Consider the following 14,332-nt stretch of genomic DNA (forward strand, 5'->3'; position numbering starts at 1 on the left):
AACTAAAACGTAGCCAATTAATGTTTCTAAAAAAAAATCATAGTCTTGGGGCAGGAGGGTGTTAAGCCCGAAGCGACCATTTGGCCCAGCTGCAAGGTCCCTCCGCTAGGTAGCCGGCCCAAATCAACACCTTGCAGCTAGCCTGAGCCTGGCGCTCGCTGCCCCAGGCCGCTCTGCATGCCAGCCCAGCTCCGGGATCTGCGTCCCAGCGTCCACACCGGTGGTCCTGGCAAAGTTTTAGAATGTGGGAATTTCCGAAGGCTGACATTCGCCAAGTCCACCAGGCGGCCGAGGCTCCGACCACCCAGTGGTCCTGCTCCTGGACAGCGGCTGATGCCAGATGGTCAGCACCTTACAGAAAAGCCAAGCCGATTTCTCCCCTGTGACTTGAACCTTGCTGGCTTCTCGCCGCTCCGGCCGAGCTCACCCGCCGCGGTCCTAAGGTCCCAAGGTCTCAAACCCGCTGAAACCAAGCATTAGGACCGCGGGGGAGCCGCCGGAGCCCCGGAGCTTAGCAGGAGTTGGGCGTGGCTTCTCGGAGAGGGCGGCTCCCGGGAAGAGGAACGGGCGCTTACGTCATGCCGGTTCTGGATGTTGATTGGTTGGGGTGCCGTGCGCGGTGCCCGCCAGCGTCTCCGCCCAGCCCCGGAGCTCCTCCTCCTCCTCGCTTAGCCGCTCTGCCAGCGCTGGCTCGAGAAGGAACCGCTCAGGCCGTCGCCGCCTGCCCAGTGCGGACGCGGAGAAGGAGGCGGAAGGAGAACACGCTCGTCGGCTTGCTCCTCCGGCACCCGGCTCCCCAGCAGGCGCGGCGACCAGGGGAGGAGCCGCCGCGGGCACGCCCCGCCTCCGGCCCGGGACGACGACGCCGGCCGGCCACCGCCCCCTCGCCGGCGAGACCCCCGGCCCGCCCCGGCGGCATGGAGGGGCAGCGTTTCTGACGGCCGTGCCGCCGCCCGGGCTCTCGGCTCCTCCCGCCGCCCCCGCTCCCTCGCTCGCATGTCCGCGCCGCCTTAGCCGAGGATGCTGAGGATGAAGCTGCCGCCGAAATCGACGCACCCCAGCGAGCCGCCACCCGACGCGGAGGAGCCCGAGGCGGACGCGCGGCCCGGCGCAAAGGCGCCGCTGCGCCGCCGCCGCGACTGCCGCCGCCGCCGCGCCGCCGCCGCCGCCGCCCACGGGCCTGTCGCGGGGCCCCCTCCGCCGCCGCCGCCGCCGCCGCCACCGCCGCCGCCTCCCCCGCCGTCGTCGTCGCCGCCCGGGGGCTTGAGCCGCCTGTTGCTGACGGGCCGACGGCGGGCGCGGGCATGCCGGGCGGTGGCGGGCACGCGGCGGCGCTGCGCGAGCAGGAACGGGTGTACGAGTGGTTCGGGCTGGTGCTGGGCTCCGCGCAGCGCCTGGAGTTCATGTGCGGGCTGCTGGACCTGTGCAACCCGCTGGAGCTGCGCTTTCTCGGCTCGTGCCTGGAGGACTTGGCGCGGAAGGACTACCACTACCTGCGCGACTCCGAAGCCAAGGCCAACGGCCTCTCGGACCCAGGGTCGCTGGCCGACTTCCGAGAGCCCGCCGTGCGTTCGCGCCTCATAGTGTACCTGGCGCTGCTGGGATCGGAGAACCGCGAGGCCGCCGGCCGCCTGCACCGCCTCCTGCCCCAGGTGGACGCGGTGCTCAGGAGTCTGCGCGCGACTCGGGCCGAGGGCTCGCCGGGCAGCGTGGAGGACGAGCCGGGTGGCGATGGCGGGCAGGACGCGGAGAAGGACGGCCTCGGCCCGGAAGGCGGCGGCGGCTGCGCCGAGCTGGGGACTGAAGGCGGTCTTGGCTTCAGGGCCCAGGAGGAACTGCTGCTGCTCTTCACCATGGCTTCTCTGCACCCGGCTTTCTCCTTCCACCAGCGGGTCACCCTGAGGGAGCACCTGGAGAGGCTCCGCAGCGCGCTCCGCGTGGAGCCCGAGGACCCGGAGGTGGAGCCGTGCAACTTTGCGGGCTTCAGGGCCCAGGTAAGGCTCACTGAGATGCGAAGGAGTGGCGGTGCGGTCCCAGCTCCGGCCCCGCCCTCGGAGGCCCCGGCATCCAGCTCCGACCCCAGCTTCGTGCAAGGTGTCTGGGAATAACCACGCCGCGCCTCTCATCCCAGGGTAGCTCTCCCCATTTTCTTGGGCGTCTTAGCACCCGCATACACATACAAGCCACCCGCCATAACAGAATGCTCTGGAAGTCTCCTCTACGTGCACGATTTGCCACGAAAGACGTGGAGCTCCCTGACCCAACACCTCGGATGAGGAGGCTTGTGGGACATTTTGGGCTTTGAGCATTTTGTGAGCTAGGTGTGAGGGGAAAACGAAGCGCTAGAGGGTACTGTCAGCTGCAGTCTAGCCCTGGGTGGTCCTTTCCTACCCTGTCAGCCTGCCTAAAACCGTGTTACCCCTTGGCACTCCCAAGGTACTGACCTTGCCTATGCCATAAGGAACTTTTCATGCTTAGCTTGTGCCCGTTAAAAAAAGTTCAAATAGGTCTTTTGACTTCTACTCAGAGAACTTTGTATTCCCTGGGGATGGGGGTGGGGGGAATCTATGGAGACATGAATTGGCTGACATAAGTCATCTGGGTAAAAGGCCTGGGATGGTCCCCCCAAGTCTTAAACTGCCAAACAAGCTTTCCTTTACTATAGGCATTAACGTTGTCTAAAAGAGTTATTAAAACACCACATTTAGCACATAGGAATCCACTTGTCGAAAACTTTAAAGAATTTTTACAGAGTTTTGAAAGCAATTTCATTAGGCCCAATAAACCGCTTAAGGATGGCAATTTAATGGAGGATAGGGGTAGGTTTCAATTGCAGTAAAAACTAAATTAATTTCTTATTTTATGGATCAAATCTTTTGAAAAGTAATTGGTTTGGATGTCATGCTTTTCCACTTTAAGAAGGGGGATTTCCCTTCACTCTTTGCCTGAAAGTTAGCATGTTATCTTAAGTCATTTAATATCTAGAACTCAAATTGAACATTGGGTTTCAGGACTCAGGGCATTTAGGATCAATCTCTAAGGGCCTTAGAGACAATCTAGGCCAGGTGCTTCATTTTTTTTTTTTTCCATGAGGCTTTTCTACAGTGACATGTTCATGTTTTATTACAAATCTTACAAAACTGAGATGTAGTAAAGCTAGTACTCTGCATTTTCTTGGTTATTATAAAATCATCTTCTAGTGTCCCTATTACCAGCACACACGAGTGTGTAATAATGGCAAAAGCTTAATTCAACCTTCAGCCTACTCACTAAATATGCCTGAAAAGTTACGCCACTGAGCTGTTAAATTTAGAACAGAAAGCATGAATTCAAGGTTAATGTACAAATGTTCTAACATGCTTTCTCGTGACAATATAAAGATAACCTTGAATTTGATCTGATGAAAATGCCCCACAATGGAACAGTTTATATCATTTCATTCATACTATACTAACACAGGTCCATCACTTCAGAATTTTAACTGTCAGGAGTATTGTAAAGCAGACTACGGGGATAGGTATGCGCTAATCAGAGTAATGAGATTTTTATCTTGACTGCAGTGCATGGCCTTTTCTGGCCACCAGTGAATTATGGCAGGAGTGGACAAAGATTGGGCACCCTGCCATTAGTTTCAGCACATCATCACTTCTCAGGAAGTGGGAATAAAGAATAAGTCCTATGAGGATTTGTATGTGCTACACAAGACGCCGGCTGTTGCTTAGCACTTGGTGGTCTGCTGAGCATTATTTCTCCAGTAGTTGTTTAGGGTTGATGAACAAACCGTTTATGTCTGATGACAGTGCTAAGATCCCACCTTTTGGAGGTGGGGAGTTACTGTGTGGTCTCCAAGTCCTCCAGTTGACGCTTGTTTTGGCCTTGACATTTGAGCGTATCTTGATGCTCTCAGGCTGTCATTCTTGAAGCTGCTGATGCAGGTGGTCTGTTTTAAGTGCGAGTGCGGATTCCCGCGGTCCAGCCCAGCTGTTGCGCGGCCCTCGGTGACCTAAGCGCTCGTTAGGTAGGGCGGGATTCCGCAAGGAGAAAGCTGGAGCGCGTGCTGGCCTCTCGTGGAAGCGTGGGGTCCGCCCGAGGGCGCTGGGGTCGCGCGCGGTCGCGGCCCAGACAGCCGCCAGGCAGGGCCGCCCCTCCTCTGCCTGGCAAGATGGCGCCCGCGCAGCCCACGTGACAAGCGCCGTCCCGCCCTGCCCTGGAGCCTTGGCCAGGGTCTGGTGGTGGAGGTGGAGAACCACGTGGGCCCAAGGATGGTGAAGGCTTAGACCTGGTAACCGGGGTAAGGGGAAGTTCGTGGGGCTGCATTTAATTGCCCCGGAAGTAACTTCGGTTACAGGTATGCAGCTTCTCATTGCTTAGGAACCATATTTGTCTTTTATTAGTGTTTGCTACCAAGGGAAGCATATTTACCCTGCCCTCAATGGATGAAGACAAGAACGAACTCTTGTTTTTGATAAAGTATACTGGTCTAGAATACTGTACCTAGTTTTAGAATTGTACCTAGTAACAATTAGAAGGGATTTAATTTTCTTTTTAACTAATGACATTTATGGGTATGACATGTACTTTAATGCCAGCTCTATATTCTGTGCCTGAAGGTGACCAAGTTCACAAGCTATCCCTAGGGTATGCTTATTAGTCCACATCAGAGAAACAAGTACAAGTGTGATTTTTACTCCTAGAAGTAAATTATAGCTTTTAAAATGGGATTTGGATAATTCTGTAGTATTATTACATTATATTAAAACTTGAGTATTGACATTCCTTTTAGCAGACTTGCACATAAATCTCACTTTCTTCCCAGCTGCAGTGGACTGCCATTAGCTTGTATGATTCCACAAATAGGCCAAGAACAATAGTAGGAATACTCATTAACAGTGTCCTAGGGAACTTGTGTAGTTCGTGGTTGAATTTTAGGAAGTGGAAATAGCTGAAAAGACCTGATGTTAAACATAGGTCTCTTCCTATTATTAGGAAGGTGGTAAACCATCAACACTTAGGAACAAAAACCCATGTAGCTTGATTATTAGTTCATTGAAAAGACAGAGATGCCTCCTGTGCTTGAGTGGTTATAGGCACTGAAAAGGCTATTCATGACCATGTCCTGCCCAATTTTAGAGGTTTACCCCTTAACTAGCAATGCAAAGGTGTAAAAAACAAACCACATTGGTTATCATGGGGGTCCATGGTGGCTTGAATTGTGGGTTTAGCCCTTTTTAGTTGTTCTTGGTGCCTGAAGCTTGGTTGTTTGACCTGACAAATAGTACTAATATTTGAATAGAAGATTAAAATGTAAATACTGAGACACTAGATCTGTGTCTTAGTGTCACTTGAACTCATAAGCCATACTTGAACTCATCAAAATTAGGTGGCCATGAGTCCTTTACTTACTAAAATCACTAAATTGAGTGTGTGTGGGGGGCGGGGGGCACTTGTGATACTGTTCCTTTTTCTGTAAATATATAAATTAGATGTATTATCTTTGTCCAAATATTTCTACTCATTTTGAAATACAGATTATGTATGAGTTGGAGCCTGAGAAAGAACTGTTGACAATGAGTTCTACTTCTCCAAGAGAGTGTGAATGTGTTTGTACCAGTCAGAATCCACAGAGAGAGCAGCTACGTAGTAGTTTGGATGGCAGGATTCTATTGCTGTATTAGGCATGAAAATACATTTGTAAGAGATGGCAGTAAAAAAGAATAGCATTTTATTGCTTTTGAGACAGACTTTCACATTATAACCCAGGCCTGCCTCAAACAGAGGATCTTCCTTCCATTGCCTCGGGGATATGGAATATAGGTATGTGCTATTATATTGGCTAGAAATCCTTTTTAAAATTCACTAGTAATACATATTTGTATTTGTTTTTTTAGGCATTGCTAGAATATATCTTACAGTGGGACAGTAAGTAGGTCTTGCCTGAGGTTTTCTCACTTTTTGGAAGTACTTATTCTAGCATTTGAGCCAGGTCTGCCTCCTAGGTGGTGGAAGGCCAACAGATGTTGCACGGCATCTGAAGATGGAGGTGGGATCAGGGACAGCCATGTCTTCCATGTAAAATGTTTAGTCTGCTTGGCCAAAGCGAGGAATAAAAGCAGCAGCTGTGATATAAAAAACTCTGTTGGAAGAGGCTTTTTACAGTCAGATAGTCATTTTAGTTAGCAGATAATAACCAAAATAAATGACATGGTTTCCTATGCAGTAATTTTCTTCTGGGATGCAGGAGGTGTAAAAAGAAAGCAAGTGCTCTTCTTCAGTTACAAGACCACCACACACACACCTGCATTGCCTTCTTTGTGGAGAGGGATTTTTTTTGTGTGTGTGTCTGTGTGTGTGTGTGTGTGTGTGTGTGTGTGTGTGTATAGTAGAGACCACTGAGACAGAGATGGGGAAAGAAGAGGAACAGGGGCAGGGGAACATGCTCAGTAAAACCAGTTACAAGGGAGGGGCTTACCTAACCAGCTCAGGGACACTAATCAGCCAACCTAACCCAGAGCTTCAGAGTTGTCTATAAAGCAGGCAGAGTGACTTCCTTTTGAGGTTGTGGTGATTGGATTAAGTAGCAAGTTGCAAAATAGTTAACATATTATTTTGAATACATTCTCAGGCTAGTGCAATTTTCTTCAACACTGTGTCATGACTTTTTATTTTCAGGAACGTGAGGTCTTTTTGTTTTTAGTGCTTAAAACCCACAGGGTATAATGCTCTTATATTCTTATTGCTGTGATTCTAAATAGATTGCTTTTCAAGAAGGATACATTGTTGAAAAGGTAGTGTTTTGTTTTTAAGAAGGATACATAGTTGAAAAGATAGTGTTTGAGAGATATTTATTAAGGAAAGCTATTTTTCTTAATACTTAACAGTGTAAAAAAAAAAAATCTTTCAAAACCCGCAAAGAAAAAATCCTCTTGAATTACTAATCATTTCTTTTAGTATTGAATTTGAGACTATAAATGAGGGAAATATTTCGAACATCTGTAATCTACTTATATTGTTATCACTTTTCACATTTAGCTAGGAAATTTTAAGTTTGTGTGGAGTAAAACATAGTGGTGCATGAGGATAAGCTAGCATTGCAGGAGGCTTAGGCAGGCTTGGCCTGCACTAAAAAAGCCACTTTATAGTTTGATGAAGTTACATAATTCATTAGTTCAGAGCCCAGGTTGGGATGTATGCGTACTTAAGAGCATTTTTACAGTGAAACGGTTGTATAATTTTTTTAGCTTGTCTAGTACTTTCTATTCCCTGAGAAATGTTAAGCTAGCCTTTGTTTTTTCCCAAAGCCAGTCCTTGTGGCTCATGCTTGTAATCCCAGCATCTGGGAGGCTGAAGCAGTGGGTTTGAGGGTAGCCAGGGCTTTATACTGAGACCATATTGACCCCCCCCCCAAAAAAAAAACTGGAAACAGAAGCAAGAGTCTAGTCCTCTCTGAGTACACTAGTTTTTCATGTTATGGCCTCTATTTTCATGATGGAACACTGTGGGGCAGTGCTTTTATAGAGAATTCTCTGCCCTGTGGTAATTGTGGTTTGTCTGTGTCAGCAGTCAGTAGGAAAGGGAAGTGGCCTGTTGGGGTGTTTGTTCTAGGCAGCAGATCCTTTAGTTCCTTGCTTTAGGGAACGTTTGACCTTTGATTCCCTGCCACGAGGCTCTATCAGTGTTTGGTGTTCATTCATGGGGAGTTTATCTGAGGTCTTACTCTGTGTGTATGTTTCACCTGCCAGGTGTGCCTGGTGCCCATGGAAGCCAGAAAAGGGCACCAGTTCCCCTGGAACTGGAGTTACAAAGTGATTGTGAGCTGCCTTGTGGATTCTGAGAACCAAACCCAGGTCCTTTGCCAGAGCAACAGGTGTTCTTAACACTGAGGGATCTCTTAAGTCCACATTTTAGATTTTGAAAGGGTCACTCTCCAAGCTTCACAGTGCCCAGTATAAGATTGCAATGTCCTCCTTCTCTTGTTTTATATAACTGTCCTGAAGATGGGTGTGGCTTGAGGAAATGTGTGAGATAACAGGTTAGTCAAAGGATGGTTAGCACAAGAGATTGTGGTGAATGAACAGAAATCTGGAGAGACAGTAAGTGAAGGTCAGATTAAAGGGCTGGTTGTCACCAGTTTGTATGGGCACCAAAGAAAATAATTGTGTGAGTCTGTGCTGTATGTCTCCTTGAAGGTCACTGTCACTTTTAACTTACTATGTATAAAAACACTTGAATAAAACACATCCAGACTCATCCAGTGGTGCAGTTGTACTTCAGTCACCATTCTGTTTGATTACCTTAACCCTTAATTGTCTTTCCTCTTTATTCTGCTCTGTCCTTTGCTCATGAAGGACTGATGCCATGTTCTTTCGGATCTTGATGCAAGATAGTCATTATAATCTTCAAACTAGTTCCCATGGTTTTAGCTTGTCCGTCTGACTTTTGGGTGCTGCCACTAGGTACATCTTTCTAAATCAGTCTTTAGTTATATTACATTTTCTTTCAGTGACTGGTGGCCCCTGGGCTTCAATAGGTCCTTAACTCAAAGTCCCAGCTGTCCATTCTTTCATCACATACCTTGTCTTTCATTCAAGGCAGGGTTCATGCTGTCACCTTTCCTGTGATGTTCTTAGATTGTCAGTCTTCAGAGAGTCTCTGGCAATTCAGAATTCCACTAGTACATATATTTTCCAGGAGTTTGGGTACGTCTAGAATTTTTACTGCTATTTCAAATTTATATAATTGACCTTCCTTGCTAGGTCTTTGAATTATCTGTCCTAGGCTTTCAAATATAGTGCTAAACATACTGCTTTAAGACTGGAAGCATTGAACAGTGTTGGTTCTTTTTTTGGTATTATTTGTACTGATGCATGAATGGGTACAGACTTGGAAGAGAGGTCTTACTGTTCTGATACTTGACTATAGAGTCTCCTGTGTTTGGTCTCCAGCTTGCGATCTGCATTAGAGGTAGTAGAGCCTTGTGCTGAGAAAGTTTAAAAACCTGACTTTGGTCACTGCAATGACACTCTTTGAGAGGTCATGTGGGATTTTTATGCTTATTAGTAAGGCAATCTAAATTGGGATAGTTTCCTACAGTAAAATTGATTTAAGTAGTCCTGGAAGGGAGAATGTAGTTATGTGTGAACCAAAGGCTGTGGTGTTCAGAGTACTACTTGAGAAAAAGCCCATCCTACAAAGAGGTCATGTAGTACAATGGTGACTAGAAAAGCTATTGCTTTAGGGAAAATGGTTTGATTCCCTTGATTGGGAATAAGTGACTCTTCTCATATGTGTGCTTAAGTGTCCAGTCCTAATACAATTTCCCAACACTGTACACACAGGTCTCTGCCTGTGTATCATGGTCAAGGCTCCCCTTAAGTTTATAAGCTTAAATTTCTAAATGGTTCCAAGGACTCTTCTGAACTAAAGGCAGAGCTGTGGCTCTGCTGTAGGGCCTAGAAGGCCTGGTGGTGCCTGGGCTGTCATGCTCGGAGTTTTAATTTGCTTCCTACTTAGGACTCCTTGGTCTTGTTCTGCGTTCTCCTCTCTCCTGGGGTAAGGTTGTCAAATAAAGAAGTTGGAACATAGGCATGGGCTAGGGAGGGGATATATTCATGTCTAGGTCCTGCCGTACTCCTAAGATTGTTCTTGTTACCTTACCCCAAAACATCTTGCTGTGGGGATTGTATTGGCAAGGAGTGAGGCAAGCTTTGGTCTATTTTACTCGTTCCTTGTACAGCAGCAGAGGACTTCACTACCTGTTGGTTTCCTGTGGCTTTGTCATTCTGTGTCTAGTGTGGAGTGTTTTCATTGTGCACCTGTCATCTTAATAGGTGGCGCTATTTAGATCAAAGGAGCAGAAGCATGAAGAGTTAGTCATAAAAGGAAGACATCAAGGCCAATTCTTGGGTAAAACCAGCTGCTCTTATTTCCCATTTTCTTCTAGCCTTATACCTCTGTATCAACATTATTGTGCTGGAGCTTTCTTAATGGTTCAGTTTAACACATTGAGTCGTCCCCTCAACCCCACCCCATGGAATGATAACAACAATTTTAATTTTTAAATTAGTAATAAGTGCAGAGTCTCCCAAGGTACTTAGAGTGATAGTGACAATTTCCCTGCCATCTTGTCCCCCTCCAGTCCTGCATATAGCTTGCCACTGTTATCCCAAGCATCATGTTGAGAAGAATGCACATGTAACGAAGCTGTTGTGGCCTTGTCTGGTGTGGACTGCAATGGCAGAGTATATGTAGTCCATAAATGACCTCCCCATACTCTCTTCAGTAGTTGGTGTATTTACGAAAGCTTTAAAGTGGCCAATTCTGCCATCCCTTTTCTGAATCATCTGAGATCTGTATTTCTAGTTAATACGCTGCCAGAAAAAAGAGTCCATAGTCATAGCAGAAGTTCATATCATGCCTGTTCTGCCATGTTTCCATTTTATGGTTGCAGCTTTATTAACATACAAGGTGTGGTTTTCTTGTTCTGGAACTTGCTTGTATCCAATGCAGTGGGTTAATTCTCAAGACTTTACCTTTGGTTGAGCTAAGATTAGACTACCCTTGCCTCTTGTGCCGTATCTACTGGGTAGAACAGAAAATCAGTAATTCTCATCTTTTCCTTGGTTTATTTCTTCCCCAGAGGGAGGGAACCGGAACTTAATGGGGCAGGTAAATGTCATTTCTATACATACAGTGACATCAAACAATAGTTCTCGGCTATCATGGCACCTTTCCTCCACTGAATGTCATGTGTCTCATGTGAAGACAGAGACAGCATAAGTAACAGCCTTTCACATTTGGTGCCAATAAACTCCACAATTATGTTCTCATAGCTCATTGTGAACTTTAGAAACAGTTTCTAAATTTAATCTGAATGGTTTTCACTATCTGTGAAACTACTGAGACTTGGGTATTTCATGGGTTGATGGACTTAAGTCCTCTAGCACTTAAGCTCTTCAGCCCCCTTCACTTTATTTTGAGTTAAGAATCTTGCTGCTAAGTTGCTCAGGCTGGCCACCAGATCTCCTTTTGCTTCAGTTTTCTGCACATCGAGGATGACAGCGTTTGCTACCATGGCCGACCATTTTGTTCTTAAAATTAACTTTTCAGATGAGTGATTTGGATTGTGAAGTAAACTACTTTCCCCATGGTTTGATTATAATGCTTGTGGAAACTGTATTGTTAATTTACTCTAAGATATTTGTAACAAAATTTGCTGCCTTACTCTTTTTAGAGTGTTTGGTTTGGTGACATTGATTATACCACATCTTCACCACTCTTTCCCTCCGTTTAAACACTAACCATTCTGTTAGATGTAAAGTGATCTCATTGTGGTTTTGATTTGCATCTCTTTGTAGAAATTTATTGTTGCATATTTTTCATTTGTTTATATTTGGAAGTAGTATAGTTTTTAAACATTTTGGCAATGTAGAAAAATAGTCTGCTATAAGAAAAGGAGTGGGGCTGGGGAGATGATTCAGTAATTGAGAGTACATACTGCTCCTTCAGAGGACCCGAGCCAGCTGTAATTCCAGCTCTAGGGACTCTTACACCTCTGGCCTCCTCAGGCCCTGTTCTCATGTGCACATACTCATCCATATAGACGTGTAATTAAAATTAAAGCCGTAAGGAATAAAAAGGGAAAGCAGTGATTGAAATGGAAAACTTCTTTTGGGTAGTAGCTGTTTGAGTTGAGAAGATTGGAACACTTCCTTTCTGCTTTTGTTTGTTTTTGATGAAACCTAGGACCTTGCACATGCTAAGCAGGTGCTGTGCCCCTGGGCCATCTTGTCAGCAGTGTTACTGCTGCTGAGTTTTAAAGTACTGAGAATGGTGTTGAATTTTTAATTAGCAAAGTCTCTGGCAAATGCTGGCTGTAAGAAAAGATTATATGATCTCTGTTAGAATAAAGAGGAGTTTACTGTTAAAAACTGATACTATTGCAAGTTGGTAAAGACTGAGGGGCCGAATATTTCAGCCGTTGGCACTGCAGAGATCTATGCTCTCCTTATGAAGTGGTTCTTTGTAAACAATCCTAGCGCCTTGTGTTTCTAGAAGGCAGATGTAAGGCTTGGTTCCCAAGAGTATTTAGTGTAGTCTATTCACATATGAGGCACTGGCAGCTGGAATCCCACTCATTGTCAGACCAGTTTGGGGCATAGACAGCAGGATGATATCCTTACCTGAGATCCGTGGGAAGTTTAAGGGCCACTGTTTGTGTCATTTCTTTACACAATTAAAAAGTTGGTGTGTGATTTACTATGTTTGGTTCTGGAAACAGGTGACCTTGACAAGAGTGGAATTTGAGGCTCTGCATGTGAGGATAGAGAAATGACAGGGCTGTAACAGTGCCTTTATTCTGCAAGAACTGTAAGCTTGGTGTGCTTTTTATTATTGTGAACATCCACCCTTTGAGGCACACACCCGTAGTTCACTAGCGATGAGCTATCTAGACTCGGGGTCAAGCTCCCAGTAGTTTCTGAGTGGCTTGACTTTGATGGTAAACTGTTCATATGCAGCATTTCTTAGAAAGATTTAGTATATGTTAATGGTGCTGTTGGTAACACTTCTTCCTAACAGAGCATCCTGAAAGACTGTCACTAAAACCAGTCAGTAAATAAACTTTATGTAGTGATTGACATCCAAAATACCAATGCACTTACCTTAGGAAATTAACGTAAGCGTACCATTCATTTTATAGGTCCTTTGATTCTGGACACCACGGCAATTCTGATTAGCAATTTGATTTTTGTGTGTTAAAGTAGCTGGTAAAGTAAATACTTGAAAAGATTGTTATTGTTAAATAAAAATAAACATTGATACTGCTAATTGTGACTAACACTTGGTATCTCTTTACCCTTAATGTTTAATCACTGATAACTAGTACAATCAGTATTCATACTATAGGACTTGACTCAGAAATTTTCTACTGTGATATAGGCTAACACGTCATCTTTTCTTCTAGAACGACTCTGCTTGTGGTGATTATATACAGAGTAATGAGACTGGCTTAGTAGAACAAGCCCAAATACCTCAAGACGGACTCACTGTGGCCCCTCACAGAGCTCAGCGAGAAGGTATGCTGTATTTGTTGTCAACCTAATGTAGGGCATTGTTTACACTGGTTAACTCAGGGTGTTTTTTTTGTTGTTGCCTTTGCTGCTGTTGAGGTTAGTTGGTGGTTGGTTGATAGTTGAGACAGGGTCTCACATAGCTCATGGTGGGCCCGGACTTACTATATAACTAAAGCTGGCCTTGAACTTCTGGTACTTTTGCCTCCATCTCCCAACTGCTAGAATTACAGGTCTGTGCCACCAGGCCTGGATTATGTGGTGCTTGGGAGTGAACTCAGTGCTCACACATGCCAGGTAGTCACTCTGTCAACTGAGCTGCATCAGTAGCCCAATACTGTTTAGTTCTTGACTCTTCTTTTTAGAGAAATCCTGGTGGTCCTGGACTTTTCCCCAAAAACAATGCTCCCAATGTTCTAACTTCTGTGTTCTGGAGTCTCCTTGCTCTGCAGCCTTGGATTGTCCTCTCACATGTGCTGGCCTGTGTCACAAACAATTTTCTTTTTGGCTCTCTCTTAAACTTTCTGGAGGGCAAAGAATTTCCTAAAATACTTGGTATAGTGTTTCATCTACAGAATGTTTAGTGTCAGTGTCTACTAAGAAAGAAAAGGAAGGAAGGAAGGAAGGAAGGAAGGAAGGAAGGAAGGAAGGAAGGAAGGAAGGAAGGAAGGAAGGATCAACAGAGTTTATAAGAGAATGAAGAATTCCATGCATGTTTAAAGAGGAGTGGCACATGGGAATGAAAGCATATTATCATCTAAGACGAGATGAGCTTGCATGCTCCTTTTTCTTTGCATCTGGGGAGTCTATAAGCCCATACTGAGAGTAAACTTGAAACAATGTGGGCTGCCGTGTAGGTTGTAGATGAGACAAGCATTCATGAGAGATCCTCAGTCACAACCCTGACTTGGTGTCAGTATGCCTCCTTTTAGTCATAGTCTTTTTGATGTGTGCTTTTCCTGGGTAGAACTATATCTGTTTACTTATGAAGAAATGTTCGGCTAGTTACCACCTCTGTGGAAGACAATCACAGTACTCCCCCAACTAAGCTTTAACCATAAACTACTTCAGTTCAGCTCACTAAACAAAGAGGAACCTGATGCAGAACTTGATTTAGTAATGTTTTGTTTTCTTAAAAAAAAATAGAAAAAAAGACTATTTCAAATGATAGAGTTAATTTTAAGGTGGTAATGTGTGTGATTCTTCATTTCTAACTTAAAAACATCATATATAATGCATGTTTTCTGGTTTTAGTTTATGATCGT

General features: G+C 45.5%; 1 protein-coding gene across 1 annotated transcript in view; it reads left to right on the top strand.

Annotated features, from left to right (window-relative positions):
• Positions 1-889: 889 nt before the first annotated feature.
• Zcchc2 (zinc finger CCHC-type containing 2) overlaps positions 890-14,332 on the top strand; it is a 46,008-nt gene continuing 32,565 nt past the window's right edge. The window contains 3 exon segments of the mRNA XM_027417859.2: positions 890-1,242; positions 1,245-1,994; positions 12,962-13,073. Coding sequence (XP_027273660.1) covers positions 1,021-1,242; positions 1,245-1,994; positions 12,962-13,073 — 1,084 coding nt within the window. The 5' untranslated portion in view covers positions 890-1,020.

This window comes from Cricetulus griseus, chromosome 5 (genome assembly GCF_003668045.3).
Source record: "Cricetulus griseus strain 17A/GY chromosome 5, alternate assembly CriGri-PICRH-1.0, whole genome shotgun sequence".
Taxonomy (NCBI): Eukaryota; Metazoa; Chordata; class Mammalia; order Rodentia; family Cricetidae; genus Cricetulus; species Cricetulus griseus.